This window comes from Penaeus vannamei, chromosome 20 (assembly GCF_042767895.1).
Source record: "Penaeus vannamei isolate JL-2024 chromosome 20, ASM4276789v1, whole genome shotgun sequence".
NCBI lineage: Eukaryota > Metazoa > Arthropoda > Malacostraca > Decapoda > Penaeidae > Penaeus > Penaeus vannamei.
In genome coordinates this window covers 41504525-41524524 of record NC_091568.1, presented here as the reverse complement: position 1 = coordinate 41524524, position 20000 = coordinate 41504525, and the positions used below count along the sequence as shown (strand labels likewise).

At 40.3% G+C, this 20000-nt stretch overlaps 1 protein-coding gene across 1 annotated transcript in view; it reads right to left on the bottom strand.

Annotated features, from left to right (window-relative positions):
- Window positions 1–5717: 5717 nt before the first annotated feature.
- Flo2 (flotillin-2) overlaps window positions 5718–20000 on the bottom strand; it is a gene marked incomplete at its 5' end in the record, with an annotated part of 19488 nt that continues 5205 nt past the window's right edge. Inside the window, 5 exon segments of the mRNA XM_070135559.1 lie at window positions 5718–9903; window positions 10346–10492; window positions 11256–11432; window positions 11591–11704; window positions 12099–12206. Coding sequence (XP_069991660.1) covers window positions 9829–9903; window positions 10346–10492; window positions 11256–11432; window positions 11591–11704; window positions 12099–12206 — 621 coding nt within the window.

The following is a 20000-nucleotide window of genomic DNA, read 5'->3' as shown; positions in this document are numbered from 1 at the left end:
GTATGTATCTCTCTCTCTCTCTCTGTCTCTTTCTCTCTCTCTCTCTCTTCTCTCTCTCTCTCTCTCTCTCTCTCTCTCTCTCTCTCTCTCTCTCTCTCCTCTCTCTCTGTATATATATATATATATATATATATATATATATATATATATATATATATATATATATATATATATATATATATATATATGGTAATTTTCTATATTACGTCCTTATTACCGATATCGACGATTTTGGTATCGTTACATTCCTCTCACTCTCCACATGACAAATAGATAGTTTTTATTGCGCGGGAAACACTCCCGTTGAAGCGATAAAACTTGGCCCCGACAGCAGGGGGAGGGCATGGAAGGTTCCAGGGAAAAGTACGGGGTTAAAATAGCACTAATAATATAACGTACTGTAGAAAATAACCATGTAGTTATTCACATAATCCTTTCCATTGACAAAGGGAGCTGCAGCCTCCTGCGACCCCGGGGATAGGGGGCTGCACCGCCCCCCAACCCCCGCCGAGGAAACAAAACCTCCACCACGTATTCCCGGCAGGCTAGAGCGTTACACAATCGTCGTCGATGTCGGAGCGGCGGGCGTGATATTACATTTACCTCGTAAGATTCCCACTGAATTAGCATATTAACCTTGGCATAGTCAGCACTGTATATAGAGACGATTGTAGTATAATCAGGATGAGCAGGGTGGCCCGCCCTCGTAGGCGGGTTTTGCGCCTCTTTCGATGTTACTTACACCGATGGCCTCAAGGTCGAGTTTCCCGTCCTCTGGAATAACGACATCCGTATTCCTAACTGAAATAACCGTCACGTTCAGAAGTCAGTATAGCCGCCGCGATGGCCGAGTGTGGAGGGTGCTCGTATTCGGAGACGGTTTTTCTGCACAAAATTGCAACAAGCCAGGAAAAAATGCTAGAGATGTGCTTCCCAAACGGCCTCCTCCGTCGGGAGAAAGCCTGCGGCAGGTGCGGGCAGCAAGCACGCCTTGACCTCCTTCACATTCTGCGGCAAAGGAGCACCCTCCCTACTAATTAGCGGCATTAAGCAATCAGGTTAGTACCTTAAAAATCCTAGGTTATTGTAGGTTCTCGGCTCCGCATCAAGTTCGTGTGCGCTCTATCCTGCCGTGAATACGTGGTGGAGGTTTTGTTTCCTCGGCGGGGGTTGGGGAGCGGCAGCCCCCCCAAGGGGGGTTGCAGGGGGCACAGCTCCCTGCAATGGAAAGTCATGTGAGTAATCATGATTATTTTCACTGTGAGGTTATATTATTAGGGTAATTTCATGTATTACGTCCGCCGCTCCAAACACGGCACACAGACGCCCCAAACACCCCCAAAAAAAAGAAAAAGGGCACCCCAAACCCAACCAAAAGGGAAAGGGGCACGCACCACGCATGAAAAGGAAAAAAAAAAGCAAAACCATTCCCAGACCTTTTAAGGGGGAAAATAGATTTTAACATTTAAGAAAGAAAAAAAATTTTTTTTAAAAAAATTTTAAAAAAAAAAAATAAAAAAAAAAAAAAGCCCCCCCCCCCCTTTTTTTCCCCCCCCTCCCTTTCCCCTTTCCCCCCCATTAAAAACCCCCCACCCTCCCCACCCCCCCTCCCTTCCCCTTCCCCCCTTTTTTTTTTTTTTCCCCCCCCCTTTTCCCCCCCCTCCCTCCCCCTTCCCCCCTTTTTTTTTTTCCCCCCCCCCCCCCCCCCCCCCCCCCTCCCTTTTCCCCTTTTCCCCCCCCTTTTTTTTTTTCCCCCCTCCCCCCCCCCCCCCCCCCCCCTCCCTTCCCCTTCCCCCCCCCCCCCCCCCCCCCCCCTTCCCCCCCCCCTTTCCCATCACAACCCCTTTTCCCCCCCTTTGAAAAAAAAAACCCCCCCCATCAACCCCCCTCACAATTCCCCTTTCCCCCAACCCTTTTTAAACCCCCCCCCCCCCCTTCCCCCCCCCTCCCTTCCCCCTTTTCCCCCCCTTTTTTTTTTTTTTTCCCCCCACCCCCCCCCCCCCCCCCCCTCCCCTTCCCCTTTCCCCCCTTTTTTTTTTTTTTCCCCCCCCCCCCCCCCCCTCCCCCCCCCTTTTCCCCTTTCCCCCTTTCCCCCCCTTTTAAACCCCCCCCTCCCTTCCCCCCCCTTCCCTTCCCCCCTTTCCCCCCCTTTTTTTTCCCCCCCCCCCCCTTCCCCCCCCCCTTTCCTCCTTTTTTCCCCCCCCCCCCTTTTTTTTTTTTTCCCCCCCCCCCCCCCCCCTTTTTCCCCCCTTTTTTTTTCCTCCCCCCTTTCCCCCCTTTTTTTTTTTTCCCCCCCACCCCCCCCCCCCCCCCCCCCTCCCTCCCCCTCCCCCCCTTTTTTTTTTTCCCCCCCCCCCCCCCCCCCCCCCCCTTCCCTTTTCCCCCTTTCCCCCCTTTTTTTTTCCCCCCCCCCCCCCCCCCCCCCCCCCTCCCTCCTTCCCTTCCCCCTTTTTTTTTTTCCCCCCCCCCCCCCCCCCCCCTTTTTTTTTTTCCCCCCCTTCCCTTCCCTTTTTTTTTTTTCCCCCCCCCCCCCCCCCCCCCCCCCCCTCCCCCCCTCCCTTTCCCCCCCTTTTCCCCCCCTTTTTTTTTTTCCCCCCCCCCCCCCCCCCCCCCCCCCCCCTTTTCCCCCTTTTTTCCCCCTCCCTTTTTTTTTTCCCCCCCCCCCCCCCCCCCCCCCCCTTTTTTTCACTTTTTCCCCCCCCCTCCTTTTTCGTCTTTCCCCCCCCCCCCCCCTCCCCCCCCCCCCCTTTTCCCTTCCCCCCTTTTTTTTTTTTTTTCCCCCCTCCCCCCCCCCCCCCCTTCCCCTCCCTCCCCCCTTTTTCCCCCCTTTTTTTTTTTTTCCCCCCCCCCCCCCCCCCCCCCCCCCCCCCTTTTTTTTTTTTTTCCCCCCCCCCTTTTTTTTTTTTTTTTTTTTTTTTTTTTTTTTTTTTTTTTTTTTTTTTTTTTTTTTTTTTTTTTTTTTTTTTTTTTTTTTTTTTTTTTTTTTTTTTTTTTTTTTTCCCCCCCCCCCCCCTTTTTTTTTTTTTTTTTTTTTTCCCCCCCCCCCCCCCCTCCCCCCCCCCCCCCCCCCCCCCTTTTTTTTTAAAATAAAAAAATAAAAAAAAAAAAAAAAAAGAAAATAAAAAAAAAATTTAAATTTAAATAAAAAATAAAAAAAAAAAATGAAAAAAAATGAAAAAAAATAAATTAAAAAATAATTAAAAATAAAAAAAAAAAAAAAAAAAATAAAAAAAAATTTAAAATTAAACATTAAAAAAATAAAAAAAAAAAAAAAGGGAAGAAAATAAAAAAAATTTAAAATTAAAAATAAAAAAATAAGGGGGGGGGGAAAAAAATTAAAAAAAATTTAAAATTAAAAATTTTCCCGGGGGAGGGAAAGGGCCCCCCCGCTCCACCGGGGGGAAATAAAACGCCTTCCCGGGGTGAAGGAAGGGAAAAAGGGAAAGAGAAAGGGTACCGGGGCCCCCCATTTTAAGAATGCCCCAAGCCCCGAGGGAGGAGGAAAAAGAAAGGGAGGCCCCCATCCCCCCCGGCCCGGCCCGGCCTCCCAACTTTTAGGGGGGCCCCCCTCCAGGCCAGGGTTTTCCTTCCCTTTCCCGGAATCTCCCCCGGTTTTTGGGGGTTCCCCCTTTTTTTTTTTGATTTTGGGCCCCAAAAAAAAAAAAAAAAAAAAATTAAAAAAAATTTTAAAAAAAAAAAAATTTTAAATTTTTATTTTTTTTTTTTTTTTCCCCCGGGGGGTTTTTTGGGGGGGGGGGGGGGTTTTTTTTTTTTTTTTTTTTCCTCTTTCTTCTTCTTTTTTTCTCTTTTTTTCTTTTTTCTTTTTTTTCTTTCTTTTTTTCCCTTTTCTTTTTCTTTTTTCTCTTTCTTTTCTTTTTTATTTTTCTTTTCCCTTTTTCCCCCCTCTTTTTTTTTCCCCCCCCCCTTTTTTTCCTTTATATATATATATATATATATATATATATATATATATATATATATATATATATATATATATATATCACCGCTGTCAGGCGTATTGGCCTTCCTTCTCAGTCTCCACCGGCATATTGAGGATCTCGGAGAGAGAACGCTCAATCTGCTCGGGCTGAAGGAACTTGTGGCATCACTACTTTAAGGGCAACGATGAAGAGCTGCTGGGACCCCGGTGAGGTCGTCCCCGATTCCTAAAGAAGTGCCTCCAAGGCTGCCTTGAGTTGATCGGCAATGAGTTGGAGTGCACTCTCCTGGCCTCGAGGTCAGAGGAGAAGGTCCTTATGGCATCATAAGCCACCTCCTTCTCGGACTCTCGGATGGCCTCCGGAGCCTCCTTCTCAGGCTCTAGGGTGACTCCTTAGCCTCTTTCTCGGGCTCTAGGGTGACTTCCTGGGTCTCCTTCTCGGGCTCAAGGGTGACTCCCTGGCCTCTTTCTCGGGCTCTAGGGTGACTCCCTGGCCTCTTTCTCGGGCTCTAGGGTGACTCCCTGGCCTCTTTCTCGGGCTCTAGGGTGACTTCCTGGGCCTAGAGGAAGAGAGAGAGAGAGAGACACAAAGAGAGAGAGAGAGAGAGAGAGGGATGGAGAGAGAGAGAGATTAATGAAAATATAAACCTTTCAAAAAAATTTTAGATATTACCTCGGCGGTTTTTTTATGTGTGTGTGTGTCACAGAAAGACAGAGAGAGAAGAGATAAGAGAGAAAGAAAGCAAGAAAGAGAGAGAGAGAGAGAAAGAAAGAGAAAGAGAGAGAAAGGGAGATAGAGAGAAAAAGTGAGATAGAGAAAGTTGTTATTATCCTCGTTATCATGAATACTATCATTTTAATTATCATCATTACTATCATTGTTATCTTTAGAATCTTATTATTTTAAATATTATCATTATCATTATATCGTCATTATCATTATTATCATTATTATTAACATTATTAATGCTATTATCATTATTATTATTATCAATATCAATATCACTACATCATCACAATCAACATCATCATTATCACTTCAGGTGAAGAACCTCGGCGACGAAGGTTGGAATTCCCATCCTGAATTTAGCATTCTGTGACTATTCTGTCATTTGATCAAAGGGAAATGCTATGCTTTCTTTTTCTCCTAAAGAAACCATCTTTTCATTCTCACTAAGCTAGTCGGAGAAACAAACTCCTTGATCTTACAAGAGTTAAGTAGTTTTATGACAGAAATGTGCCAGACAGTCCTTACCTTGCGCAGGACAGACCAGCACGTGTGAATGAAAAGCATAGTAACAACGCAGATTTTGTCTTCTGTCTTACTGACAAAAAGCAATAAATGGTACTTTAATAGCTAATGCAATTGATATTAATATCAACTTTACTACTTTGTTTTGTTTCTAATTCTTGTTTAGCAAGGTGGGGGGGGGGCAAAACAGATTTCTCTGAATACTGATCTGTGGAACTGCCTAAAGTTGCCTTGGGGCACTGTAAAAATATCTAAAGCACCTCCTCCCTCGACTATAGGGTGGCAATTTTAATCACTGATAAAGTCCATGTGATGTCTTGGTCCCTAATTTCTTTTCAGAAAAGCCAGGCGAGAAAATAATTATGCATCATTCCAAATACAAAATTAGAACATTTCAAACTCATCATGTATTGACTTCTCTTACAACATGACTTATCCATTTTGAACCTGTCTTTGGATGCCTGTCTCACTATGGCTAGGCCCTTGTAACATCTGTTTACTAAAGATGGATAATAAAACTTAACATGCCATTATCCCTTTTATTACCATGAATAAACACGTTTAATGATAATAATGACAAATGTGAGAGAATATATGACTGAGTTCCTCTGAGAAGCCAATATAAAGACATTTGTTGTAAAGATACATTCGAAAATTAACAATGGGAGCCTTTGAGTGGCTTTAAAGTAGTACAGGTAATACAATATATCCTATCATATTAAACACACGCTTGAATCTCCTTCTCATAGTTTACGAAACTGAAAATACAGTTTGCTTAATCCTTTAATATTAAAGTCATCTGATCTTTCCACAGTTATATTGCATTGAAAAGACATATATTTGTTTTTTTGTATAAATATCAATATAGAAAATGTCCCATTTCCAAAGAACACATTACTAGTCAAATGTAATGTAGCAAAATATGTGCAAAAAGCTCATCTTAATGAAGTTAGGTGCTAATTATACTGGTATCATGGCTGCTCAAAAATGCAGACATGGAAAACTGGTTTGTCATAAACTTCCAGTCCATCCCATTATATCTTAAAATTCATGATGAAAAATAAGAGGCATTTCCCTGCAGTAAGAGTTGCTTTTTCACTTTTTTCATATTTATCTCTACGTATAATTGAGTCCTAGACTGGTGTGCTTATTTTTGTGATGAGCTTCATCTTCCTTTTTTAAGTAATTACTAAATAGGTTTGAGTATAACTAGCAGTGCTCCTTTATGAGCCCTTAATTCACATACCTCAGGGTTGACCTTGCTATTTGCTTCTAACATGGAGGTAGTGATAAACTGTCTCAGATACAGACCCTAGCAAAACTAGGCTATGTGTAAAAGGGAAAATATACTGCTTTTTATAGCATTACAGCAACTTTTTTGAATCCCACTGAATGGGAAGGCACCAACGATGATGAATTTGTATAGGTTGTCTAATCTGAGAAATGAATGAGCTACAAGATACGAGCTACACTGAGACACTGAAGTGAGAGAAGAACTGATGAACAAAGACAGGTATTTTACAAATACTGTAATATTTCAGCTGAGGTGAAATGCTAAATACATTCTCAAGCTCAAAATCTGAATTGCTTAAATCCCTGGAATTTTTAAAGGAATATCATTATCATTAATTTCTGTGGCTTTTTTGTGAGTTCACCACAGCCAGCAAAAGCTACAGGTATATATCCAAAGACAGACAGATTTAATTATACGTATGTATACTTTTAAAACATTATACAAACAAAATGTACATAGCACATTCTAGAGCTTCATGTGTGTTTTACAATAATACAACAGTTAACAGGGCATGTACACCATAATCTCACAACAGATTCTGGTAAACATCATATCAAAGCACTCCACATACTGGCAAGTGACCTCAGTTTGGAAATATTAAGAAGATGTAGATACAATAGTACTGGCTAAATATGACGCCATTTACTGTAAATTGCACAGGCACTAGTGGGATTCGTCTGTTAGGGTATATCATAAATCTTCCACTACTGCAAGATGTTCAAATGTCTTTTACAAAATACTGTATACTTAAAAACAAACACAACACACAAGTAAAGAAGAACATAATTTTTAGATCTTATGGGTAAATCTTTAAAATGCTACAGTGACTTATAAATAACAAGGCCATCTGAAGTTAATGACTGAATTAAATTCTTCTATGATCTCTATTTCCATAATAATAGTTTTTCAATTGATCTATTATCTTAAAAACATGGGGACTAAGTACACCACTCTGACTTTGTTTTGTACTGTTTTAAAACGAATATATAATCTCACAAGAAAATATAAAAAAAAACAAAAGGCAATTTTCTGGCAAAAGCATACACATACCAAATTGAATCTCCATTATAATTATATCTATTCTTGGTTATTTGGCCCAAAAACATATAAGAATGAAACAAAGTTCAGGTATCAGGCCTATATTTGAGTATCTGTAAGTGATGCTTTCATTCCTCCAAACATAAGGCATACCAGTTAAATAAGGTATATCCAAAAAGAGATTGAAATCGTTCTACATCAAAATAATAATTCCTTTGACTCATGCAGGAAAGTGGACCTCCATATACACTATGTTGAGAATTTCATAATCTTCTCATCACATTTGAATTGCTTGAAGTCAAAAATACATATCAAAAGTATCTTTGCACTTATTACAGCATTCCTATGGACTAAATCAGGGGGCTGTGTGACAAGACCTCTTTGTGGACTGAAAAGAAAGGTTGAATATCTCCATTAAACAATATTTAGCACTGAGCACATGTAAACAGCATAGACTAGAGTGAAACCTCACCTACTAAAATGCAAGTGTGGAGTGAAAAGAGTAGATGTGTTTCAGAATAATACATTCAAGATAATATATATGGGGAACACATGGTAGTAAAAATAAACCTGTTACATATGAAGCTAGACAGTGTAAGATTTGGGAATCATGTCTAATACAACTAAATAAAGCATCTGAAGTAAATAATGATGTTTTAAAAATGAACATATACAAAATATGGTACAAGAGGATTCATAGCAAATTATTGAGAAAGTTATCCATGCAAATGAATGATTTCATAGACCAAATTCTGTTCCTTATTCTGATGAAATATTCATATGGAACTTGTGATTGACAAACATTATATTGTACTATACAAAATCATTCATTCATGTGTATACCCAAAATGTATGACCCAAAAATATATATATTTCCAAACAACTTAAAATTTCAAACAGCATGTGAACCTGAATCCAAATTCTGACAGCTATGGGCAATTTTTGACAGCTTAAGATGCTAATCCCCAAATCCTTTAAAAATAAAAAAAGGGATATAACAAAATCTATATGAAAAAAATACTCTAAAAAGCACATTACATCTGGCAGTGACCTAAAAAATGTTCCTTAGATCTATTAGTGTAGCACATCATGAGTTAAATGATTGTAGCAGCTTTCATTTTCTTTTCGTTTTTCTCTTTTGTGACTACTGATTGTATGCTGACAATCTAATGGCACGTTTTGCAATACCAGTTCCACTACAAAAAGTATTTCGATGAAGCATATTTGTAATTAATTCATTTAATTCTTGTGATATATATATTTTACATTGAAAACTTTAAAAAATATAAAAGCACAATAATATGTTCTAATTGCATGTTCCTTCATCCATAATCCTTTATTGAAAGGTAATGTTTCCTGTGGACTAGAACTGTAAAACAAGTCAAAGTGCCATAGTTACAAATACTTTGGCTATCACTGTAGCTACACATAGTGACTAAAATATAAAACAAATGCAAATATTGATGATTCCATGTGGTAGATTTCTGCTACCTTAATCTGTATCCTCCTACTTGTAAAAAACAATTGCCATACAGCACTACCACTGCATAGATACAAAACAAATTTTGAGACCTTAGTTTTAACAACAACAACAAATAACTTTTTCAAGATATTCCAAATTAAAACAACACAAAGACTGTACTAATGTATAAACCTGCAACATAAAAAGAAATCAGTCAAACAGAGCAACAACTGCTGCATTTGCAATCCACAAATGCAGTTTGCTGTCCTTCAGAAGTCTCTCCTCCTGCAGGCTGTGACACATTCAGAAATAGGAGGATATTTTACAGAGCAATACAAACATAAACAAACTTCCTTTAGACTTAATTTGTTATACAAGATCCTGAGAATTACCTTACCATCATCTAACCTACAAATTATAAAAGAAAGCATCATTTTGTTTCTAAAAGATAGGAATTAAAAATGCCCAACCTTTAGGGGGACAATCATAATCTTGTTTTAAATATATTTTAAAAGTTATTCTGCATCTCAAAATTTATTTCCTACAAATAAAGTCCATCATTTTTTCTTTTTTGTAAAATATGAAACAAAGAGATAATCGACCATAAATAAATACTGAATTAATAAAAATTTCATATGATGCATACTGTCTTTTTTGTAAATTAACTACTCAGTATCAATGAATTTGACATTACTCTCTAGTATCCTGTAAATAACCATTTCTCAATAAAACTGTGCTGCTTGACTTGTTACATCTATGGAGAAAGTTATATCTTATTTTCTAATAGTAGTTCTCTAGACGTCCTTCCACTGGATAAATAGATATTCCTTTCAAGTGGAGCTTTACACTGCCGTCGGGGCTACACGTGGAGCTGCTGTGGGTTGGGTGACAGTCGCACCTGGTACTTTGCCTAGCACCTGCAAGCAATTAAAATTTACATTTAGACATATACACACACACACACATATATATATATATGCACATATAACTAATGTTCAAAGATATAGTTCAACAATGTTCCCCTACTACTTCCCCTTTGCCTTTGCCTTTTCCCTTTCCCTTTCCCTTTCCCTTTCCCTTTCCCTTACCTTTCCCTTTCCTTTGCCTTTCCCTTTCCTTTCCCTTTCCCCGTGCCCTTCCCTTTTCCTTTCCCTTTCCCTTTCCTTTCCCTTTCCCTTTCCTTTCCCCTCCCTTCCCTTTCCATTTCCCTTGCCTTTCTCACTCTCATTTCTCTCCCGCTCCCTCTTATCTTTATCCTTCATGGAATTCTGTATAAACCAGTCAATGGAGCCCTTACTGAAACATTAATAAGAAAAGCAGAAACTTAACAGTAAACAGTCCAATCCCCGGCTTACTTACCTTTGAAAGATCAACACCAGTTAGAGCATGGACAGCAGGTGGCAATTCACTGCACATCTTGTTGATGGCGTTGCTCACCGTGTCTCCTCCACCAACCATCACAATCTCCTCGGTCTTGGCTAGAGGAGCAGCAACTTCAGCAGCAATCTGAAGAAGAAGGTTTCATCAAATGATTTGTTCCACCATACTGCTAAAGGACAGCCAAAAAGAAAATAAAAGACAAGAAAAATTGTTTGTGTGTGTGTGTGTCTGTGTGTCTATGTGTGTCTGTGCGTGTCTGTGTGTGAGGTGTGTGTATATGTGTAGGTGTGTATATGTGTAGGTGTGTATATCTGTAGGTGTGTGTATATGTGTAGGCGTATGTGTGTGTGCATATGTGTGTGCATGTGTGTGTGTGTGTGTGTGTGTGTGCGTGTGCGTGTGTGTGTGTGTGTGTGTGTGTGTGTGTGTGTGTGTGTGTGTGTGTGTGTGCACGTGCGTGCGTGCGTGCGTGCGTGCGTGCGTGTGTGTGTGTGTGTCTATGTTTTGTGTGTGCCTATGTTTTGTGTGTATCTATGTTTTGTGTGTCTATGTGTGTGTATCTATGTGTGCATGCGTCTATGTGTGTGTGTGTCTATGTGTGTGTGTGTCTATGTGTGTGTGTGTGTCTGTGTGTGTGTGTCTATGCGTATGTGTATGTATATGTGTATGTGTGTGTCTGTAGAATGAATTTCTCTCCTAAGCTAAGGTTCATATTACAAATACTTTTAGATTCTGCAGATTCTGCTGAACAATCAGTATGATATGTTACATTAAAGCATAAAAAAGGCTTGATAAAAAAAATTTGCAACACCAATATATCTCAAGAAAACAGTTATGGGTGTTTGCTTGTTTTATTTTTTATCTGAAAAATAACTAAACAGATTCTCACCTGTGGCAGGCTCTCAAGCACCATAGCTGTAATAGCTGCATCACCATACTGCTTGAAGGCAGTAGCTTTCAACTTCATACTCTCTGCTTCAGCCTTACCCACGGCTTCAACAGCATAAGCCTCAGCTTCTCCAATGCGCTTAATACGTTCGGCTTCAGCTCTGGCAGCTTCCACTGTCTGTTATATAGCGAAATAAAATGAAAAAACAGAACATGAACCTCTGGAGGAAGAAATACTGATATATAATCACAGTCACATCTTTGAAGACAAATAATCATAATTCCTTCCATAATTCTTGACAATGAGTTATCAAAACTGTAAACTAAAAATCTAACCTGAGTGCGACGACCCTGAGCAATGGTTTCCACACGATAACTTTCTGCTTCAGCTGGGAGACGGATGGTAGCCATCAGCTCCTTCTCTTTTCGCTTGATTTCTTGTTCTTCAACCTACGGGTTCAGGAACTGATTTATTAGCAATAAAATTCATTAATTTTCTATATACTTCAAACATCTAACAGTTATCTTACAGTTCATCCAAGTGCTGCACTCAGACATATTCATACTTATATATGTATATATATGTATGTGTATAAGTATAGTATATTATATTATACATATATATATATATATATATATATATATATATATATATATATATATATATATATATATGTACATGAACACACACACACACACACACACACACACACACACACACACACACACACACACACACACACACACACACACACACACACACACACACACACACACACATTCATATACATAAACATCAAGTAAAGGAAATTTTTCAAAAAGCATTTCTGTTCTCAAAATGTACCTCAATCTGCTTTCTCCTCTCCACAACTTCAATCGAAATTTCTTCGTTTCGGATTTTCTGTCGCGTCTTTGCTGCCTGGAGTTCGTATGCCAGCTGTGCCTCAGCTTTCTGCAAAGAGAGCATGCTTTTATAATAATAATAAATTCATATGCAAATCAATTAATGTAGAAGAGCAATAAATATCACTGCAACCCCGATTCTAAAGGGACATTTCTATTCAGTATCATTAAAGGAGTGTCTCATATCTAACCATGCTGGCCACAAAATGAGGATTAATTGTCTTTTTGGTCAATACATTATTCGTTCTACTTGATAGTTTCTCTTTTTTTAATACCATAATAATGTCACAGAAATGAGGAAAGAGGACAGTCAATATCATTTCAGCCACTTAACCCAATACCTCCGGGAAAATATGTTCATTGACGTGTTTTGTGAAAGGTTCTGCCAGTTCTTAGCCACAAAGTAGTCAATTAGTAGACTTGTGACCTGATTTCACCTTTCCTTGAGTTTGTGGGCAAAACGCTTTTTTTTACTAATGCTATTAATATTGACTCTTTTATTTCTATTATATACATTATAATTACAATAGTGTTACTGACATTACTAACAGCAACATTAGATACTACAAAATATTTTTGAAAATCAAGGAAATGGGTAAACATGTGTAACAGATAGTACTCTTAAGTGCCTCATTTGTGACTTTGTATTTGTAGAGCCATCTTTGTGTAAAAACAAGTACTAAATGAAACACACAGTAGGCATGGCATGTACACACATAACATCCTGGCATCATGGGATTAAATACTACTTCTGATTTGTTGGCCAGAGCAATGATAGTGAAGGTCCAGTACTTCTGATATAAAGGTAAAATGTAAATGTGCTAGACATCTAAGGTCATATAGCACTATAGGAAAGTATAGAAAGGGGGGGTGACATCTAAGGTCATATAACACTATAGGAAAGTATATTAATGGGTGGTGACATCTAAGGTCATATAACACTATAGGAAAGTATATTAATGGGTGGTGACGGGTGATAGTTGCTATATGTCAACTATCTAGAGTAATATTGTTAAAGATGGGTAAAAGAGTTGATGAGTGAATGGGTTATGGTGGTTTAGGTAAGGGAATTAGATCAAGTGAAAGGATATGTATGCAACTGAGGAAGGAGAACAGTTTGTCAAAGCAGAAAGTAGATAACAGATGGATTATAAGAAGAAAGGATATGACGGTCAGGTCTGTGAGAGGGGAAACCACGAATATTCCAATGTAGGAGAGCTATATCTTAGTTGATTTATGAGTGATAACGTATACAGTACGTGTTGGGGAATTTGAAGGAGAAGGAGGCTCAAGGCAGGGGCAATCCCGGCATTGGGTCTCAGTCCCCGTCTCCTAAGCCCCCCCATGATAACAACGGGCAAGGGATTGGGGGGACTTCTGATATAAAATACTTTCAGTTTATTTGCATGATAAATCTTAACCCTTTCTTTCGGAGTAAAAGCAACCTCTTATGGATGCGCGCGCCTACAGCCATCATAGTAAACTTGCCTGTCATGCCAGACAAGACTATCCCTGTCATGGCTGTATGCTTTTATAATGGACTGTTCTTGAAGGTGTCTGTCTGTATGAGTGCGTACTTGTGTGTGTGTGTGTGTGTGTGTGTGTGTGTGTGTGTGTGTGTGTGTGTGTGTGTGTGTGTGTGTGTGTGTGTGTGTGTGTGTGTGTGTGTGTGTGTGTGTGTTCTTATCTATTTGTTCTTACCTAATTTTTTTCAATACAGGAGAAGAGCTGAGGTCCGGAGGTCTCGTCTGCTATATCTAAATTGTCGTTTAACTTTTAAAATTTCTCATTTATAATTTCTTCTTCCTTAGAACAAAGAATGTTATGGTCTTTGATGGCACTAATCTGATCTCTACTCTTAGTTTTAATATTTATGTAGATAAATAAGTGTTTTGGTTGACTTGTACATTTGTTGATTATATCCTTTTCAGTCTAATTTCGCCTCTCTCATGGTTTGAGCATACTCATTTCTTCCTACTTTATATCTTTAACATACTGTCTTCTGAATCTTTTCCAAAGCAGCTGCTTGTTTTCTCTCATTTTCTTGCATTTGTCATTGAACCATTTTTGGCCATTTCTTACTTCAGTTTTCTATTTTGATATGAATTTTTTCTACTCCTTTTTTATAGATTGAACAAAATTTTGAATACTGAACATCAAGGTTCTCATCACTCAGACGTGTTCCCCAGTTTATGCCATTAAAGAAATCTTTAAGGCTTCGATAATCACATCTCTTGCAATGGTACTTCTTTCTTTCCTTGCTTACAATCTTTTCCTGTAGCAGACAGTATTTTAGTTTTGTCACTACAAGGTCTATTTTTCCGTAAAGGAGGACAGAACTCGATATCCTGAATATCATCATTATGCTTTGTGAATATTAGGTAAAGCATGGACAGTCTATCTAGCCCTCTTACCCTGTATGATCTGTTAAATTCTGGGAAAGGCAACATTCATTTACGACTTCTAGTAATTTAGCATTCCACAAATGTGGTTGTGCTCTGGGATCAAAACTTGCCCAGTCGATTTTGCTATCAAAATCCCGTGATAAGAATTTCTTTTGCACTGGTTTCCAAATGTTGTAGCACTTCTTCCAGGCTCTTTAATGTCTCTTGAATTAACTTTTGGTAATTTCCTTGAGACCATACCAATATATATGAGGTGGCATATATACTGTGGCTATTATTATGTTTACCCTATTTGTTTCAACCCCAATTATCTTCAGTTCCACTATGAGGTCTAGATAAATTTCTAACTACTTTGTAATAATTTCTTTTCTTGTTAATATTGCTATCCCCTGCATTTCCATCTGCCCTATCTTTTCTCCACATATGGTCTTCAAGCAGTAATGTTACATCGTCTATGGAGGGATCCAGTTTGGATTCAGTGATGCATATTATGTCTGGTCTATTTATTTCAATTATTGTCTCTAGTTCTAGCCGTTTTAAAGAGAAACCATCAATATATATATAACCATTTCTATATAATATTTCAGTATTCCTTTTAGCTTCAAGATTAATGTTTGTCTGTCTCTACATTTTGGTTCCAATAGTATATCTGCTTTGCCTGGAGACCTCTCACCCTCCAAGTAAACAAGTCTTATTCCTCTTCAGTCCTTTGTTCATTTTTGTTCCTTACTTCCAATACTTTCTGCAGCGTTTCTCTGTCATCTGTCATCTTGGGTCATATTTTCTCTTATCCAGATTTTCTTATATTTTCCATGAATGGCAAGGACTTTGGCTTTCTTTATTATATCAGTTAACATTTGCTTATTCATGTACATTACTTTTAAAAAGTGTGTGTGAGTGGTGTGTGTGTGGGTGGGTGTGGGTGTGGGTGGGTGTGGGTGTGTGGCTGGTGTGTGTGTGTGGCTGGTGTGGGTGTGGGTGTGGGTGTGTGGCTGGTGTGGGTGTGTGGGTGTGTAGGTGGTGTGGTGTGTGGGGGGGTGTGGTGTGTGGTGTGTGGCTGGTGGGTGGTGTGTGGCTGGTGGGTGGTGTGTGGGTGGTGTGTGTGTGTGGGTTAGGTTAGGTTAGGTTAGGGTGGTGTGTGTGGGTTGTATGTGTGGTGTGTGTCTGTGGTGTGTTTGTGTGTGTGTGTGTTTGTAGGTGTGTGCGTGTGCGTGTGCGTGTGCGTGTGTGTGTGTGTAAAAGTCACATGACAATATCACATGATTTGCACATCCTGTCACATGACAATATCACATGATTTGCACATCCTGTCACGTGACAATACCACATGATTTCATGTTGTCACATGAAACTACACAATGGCAAGCACAGATCAAGATAGTCACTCTCCAGTCTGAACGTTGATCTTGAATCATGTCTAGCCAGCTTTCTGTTGTTCACTCCCATTGGCCTGTCTTCACATGCCATGCACTCCCTCAGTTTTGAGGAAGAGGAGGCAGTGGATGAACCAAGGCCTTCAACTTCCAGAGGTCTTTCACACTTGAGGAATGCACCTGATCCTCTCCTCTACCTGTTCCATCACTGCTCTGACAAGGAATGTGTGATGCACGATAAGGAGTACACACTGCCAATAAAGCAGCACAGGAAAGAGGGTCATTTTGGTGAGTTTTCTCCCATGATTTTATCTGTAAAATGCACCATACCAGCGAGATGGTAGCTCTCCCTCCTAATCACCAGGGAATATAACAAACAAAGCCTGTACTGGAGTACATCAATGGCAATCAGCTTGTATAATCCTACAAGTCCATGAAAAAAAGTGAAATGGTAAAAGATCTTTTCCCATCTCTGCTCATGGCTGTGGTCAACTCCTTGGCTGTACACAGGGTCCTTGGTGTCACAAGCCATCTTTAAATTAGAGCTTGTCAAGACTTTCTTCAGGAGGGAGAGTGTCAAGTAAGGAGGACCTGTCTCGCTCCTGTTCCTGCAGTTCCTGCTATCCCTGCTGCTCCTGCTACTCCAGCATATGCCCAGAAACACATGCCAGACGACACCCTTCCACTGGTGGCAACACTGTGCCTTCTGCTGGGGGAGGTTTAGGAAGGGGAAGGAGACAACGATCTCTGTGTTCTTCCCTTTGTTTCAGGGAGCATCGCATCATCATATATGTTCCCTGAGGTTGTAAACTATATGTATGTAAAAGAAACATTTACATTTGTAAAAATAATTTACTATTTTTACAAAAAAAAACACCTTCCTTCACCAGTAAGCTGCCAGATAAAAGTATCAATATGGAGATTATACTGCAACAGAAATCCGTAATGTCCTTCACAGAACACAGTATTTATCTACAAAAGCAATAAGCCCTAAAATATGAACATAAAGTAATATGAAGTAATAATTTTCCACAAACAATTCGCTTATGTGAGCTGAAACTTCTCAAGGTGAGTGGTCAGGGCCAGCTGAACACTGTGAATGTTCCACCAGGAGGGGCAGACGGATGCCAGTGCTCGCCAGAATGAGTGCTAGACAGCGAATTCTAGACACATCAATGAAGGGTTCGGTAAAATCCGGCGAGGCTTGGGCATATTAGCAAGTGTCACTCCCCTCCTGGACTACTTCCACCTCACATGTTCATGTGGTCCGAGGTGTAAGCTTTCATTCTGGCAAACAAAAAGATGGACTCATGATGTGATTGGATTTTTCATAATGACATAACCCATTACTAATGGGTTATGCACTAATATGAGTCATAAAATAAATGGAAGTATACTCAAATGAAAATATCATAGCTAAGAAACACTGGTAAATTTGGCAGATATATATAGATGATATAAAAATTATAGATACTCTTCAGAAAATAATTTAACATACAAATAAAATCCTGAAAATATGGTCCCATTCCAATTGTTCTGAATAATGGTTAATGGTTAATGGTTGAAACAGATTAATGTGCGACTTTAAAGGTTAAATAGCCCTGTGATAAACTATTGTGGCGAAAAGGGTAAAAATGAGTTAATGAATCGGATAAAACGTGCTAGATGTTATAGGATAGTATAATAGTGAAAAGGGTAAAGAAGGGGTGCAAATGAAGTAAATCGGAGATTACTGAAAGAAAAGGGTTAAGGGCATAGGGCAATTGGATGAAATGAAGCGTAACTGTGGCTGGGGAAGCAATAGGAACATTGTTTACGGGAAATTGGTAAAACAGCTATTATGAAACAATCAATGGGTAATACAAGTAGAGATGGCTGTTGGAGAAGAACCAAAAGAATTATTTACGGGAACTGGGGAAGGTGGTGAAGTATCAGGAAGAATGTCAGGAGGGGATGGATTCAGTGAAGGACACTGCTGCGACAGAAGGGATTCATGTGGGCATCCAGGTGGGAGAGGTAAGGATAATGGGGAACAAAGAGCAAATGGTACACATGGAGGAGCAGATTCACATGAGCACCCAGGTGGGAGTTTAAGGATAATGGGGAACAAAGAGGAAATGGTACACATGGAGGAGAGGACGGGGTGTGTTGGGAAAAAGTGGGAGGAAGAGGGGTAGAGGGAACTTGAGGGGGAGGAGGATGGATATCAGCAAATACTTTGAATGTAGAGAGAATGGGAATCGAGGGACTGGAGGGTGGATGAGAGAGCATTTAGGAATTTTCAAATGTCTACATGAGTTTCTGGTATGGCAATGGGCGGGGAGGTCTGAGAAACAAAGGTTCTCTTGTGAGTACGAGCAGAGGGGATAGATGCTCTGGCAGAGAAAGAGGAGGGTGTAGGAGAGGATATGGTACATGAAGATGGAGTGGAATGTTTAGGCTATTTGGTGCAGCAGGTAAAGTGAGAAGGACAAGGAGTAGGCATTAGAAAAGTGGTAGAAATTGGAATATCTGGATTTAGACTGGAAAAGGAATTTGACTGGGGGGAAAGGAGGAACAGAGATAGAATGGTTCAAATGCTGAAATGCTGAAACATCTTGAGAAGATGGGAGGGGAGCAGAGCAAATGACAATTTTGGAAAAGTTTGAGAGAAAAACCCTATCAGTGTGCTTCATGTCTGGCCTCACGCAGAGTGAGACCTAGCTTGAATCTGAGAACTGCTACCTCACATTCAAGCTTATAGACAGAATAGCTCCTATAAAATGCATTATGGGAGCCACCACAATCGGTACATGTATGTGACAGAGCAGGGCAATTTGGAAGGTCATGACCAGGTTGAGCATGTAGAGGGCACCAGGCTGTGGAGCGATAGTGCTTGGCTGGGTGGTCAAAACGCCAACATTTCTGACACTGGCGAGGAAGGAGTTGATATGGTTCAATAGAGCAGGCTACTCCACCAATATATACTTTATGGGGGAGGTCACGTCTACAAAAGCTAATCTTGGCAATATTGGTGTAAGGCTTACACTGGCCTCTGGAAGGAAAAGTGTAACACTGCACTGCATCTGCATCATAGTCAGCAAGGCAGGCAAGTAGGTCATTTTCACAGACAGATTAGTTTTGTCGTAGATAGGACAATCAGTTGGGGAGACAGAAACAGTTCTGTCACAAGTATTAAGAGAGGAGTGAGGGAATCTCAAAGAATCATTTCCATTTGGCTGAGCCAAAAAGGGTACTCAAAAGGTTTGCAGAGGTGGGAGCAGTAGAAGGACGAGGGCATGAGGAAAATGGGATGGTGTGGAGTATGGTAGTACTGCGGGGAGAACAATAAGGATGAAGAGTAGTAATGAGAGGGGAGGGGGTAGACAATGAAGAAGACTGTGCAGTAGGAGATGAGTGCATAATGTTGGGAGAAAGGAAGGAGTGCATTCTGAAGTTTGAGTAATGACCTGACTGGGTGGTTTGGAATGGACAGAGTTGTCGGTAAACATCAAGGAAGGAGTATTAGTATCAGTGGTTGGAGGAGAGGCAGGGGTCGGGACACCAATGAAATCAAATTTAGACAGAATAGCTGATGAAGGGACATCCTTAACCCATTAGCGACAGGTGTCCCATATCTGAGACACCCGATAAAAATAAGCATTGCCGGGCATCCTGCCAGTGTGAAGCTGTATCAGAGCTACGCTCTGACGCAGCAGCGAGCCACAGCCGGCGGGCGGATAGACTCTGGGGAAGCTCCACCCGCCGATTTTTTTGCTGCCCGGAATATTTTATTTTTGGCTTCAAAATACGCGTGAATGGGTTAATGCCCCCTAATAAAGATAAAAAAAATTCATTACAGGCCATGGCGAGCCTGAAATAGGAGGAGAAAAGAAATTATTTATACCTCAGGGTCCCCACTCTCTAAGCAATTAACCAAGGGAATACTGTGCCCATGGCTCACGGAGTTTATTCATGACTGACACAAAGCCAGCCTTTCATCCTTTCAGCATGACTCTCACACCTTAGGAAGTGGACAGAAGGGAACGAAAAGCAAAGGTGGAGAAGCAAAGGCCATGCAAAATT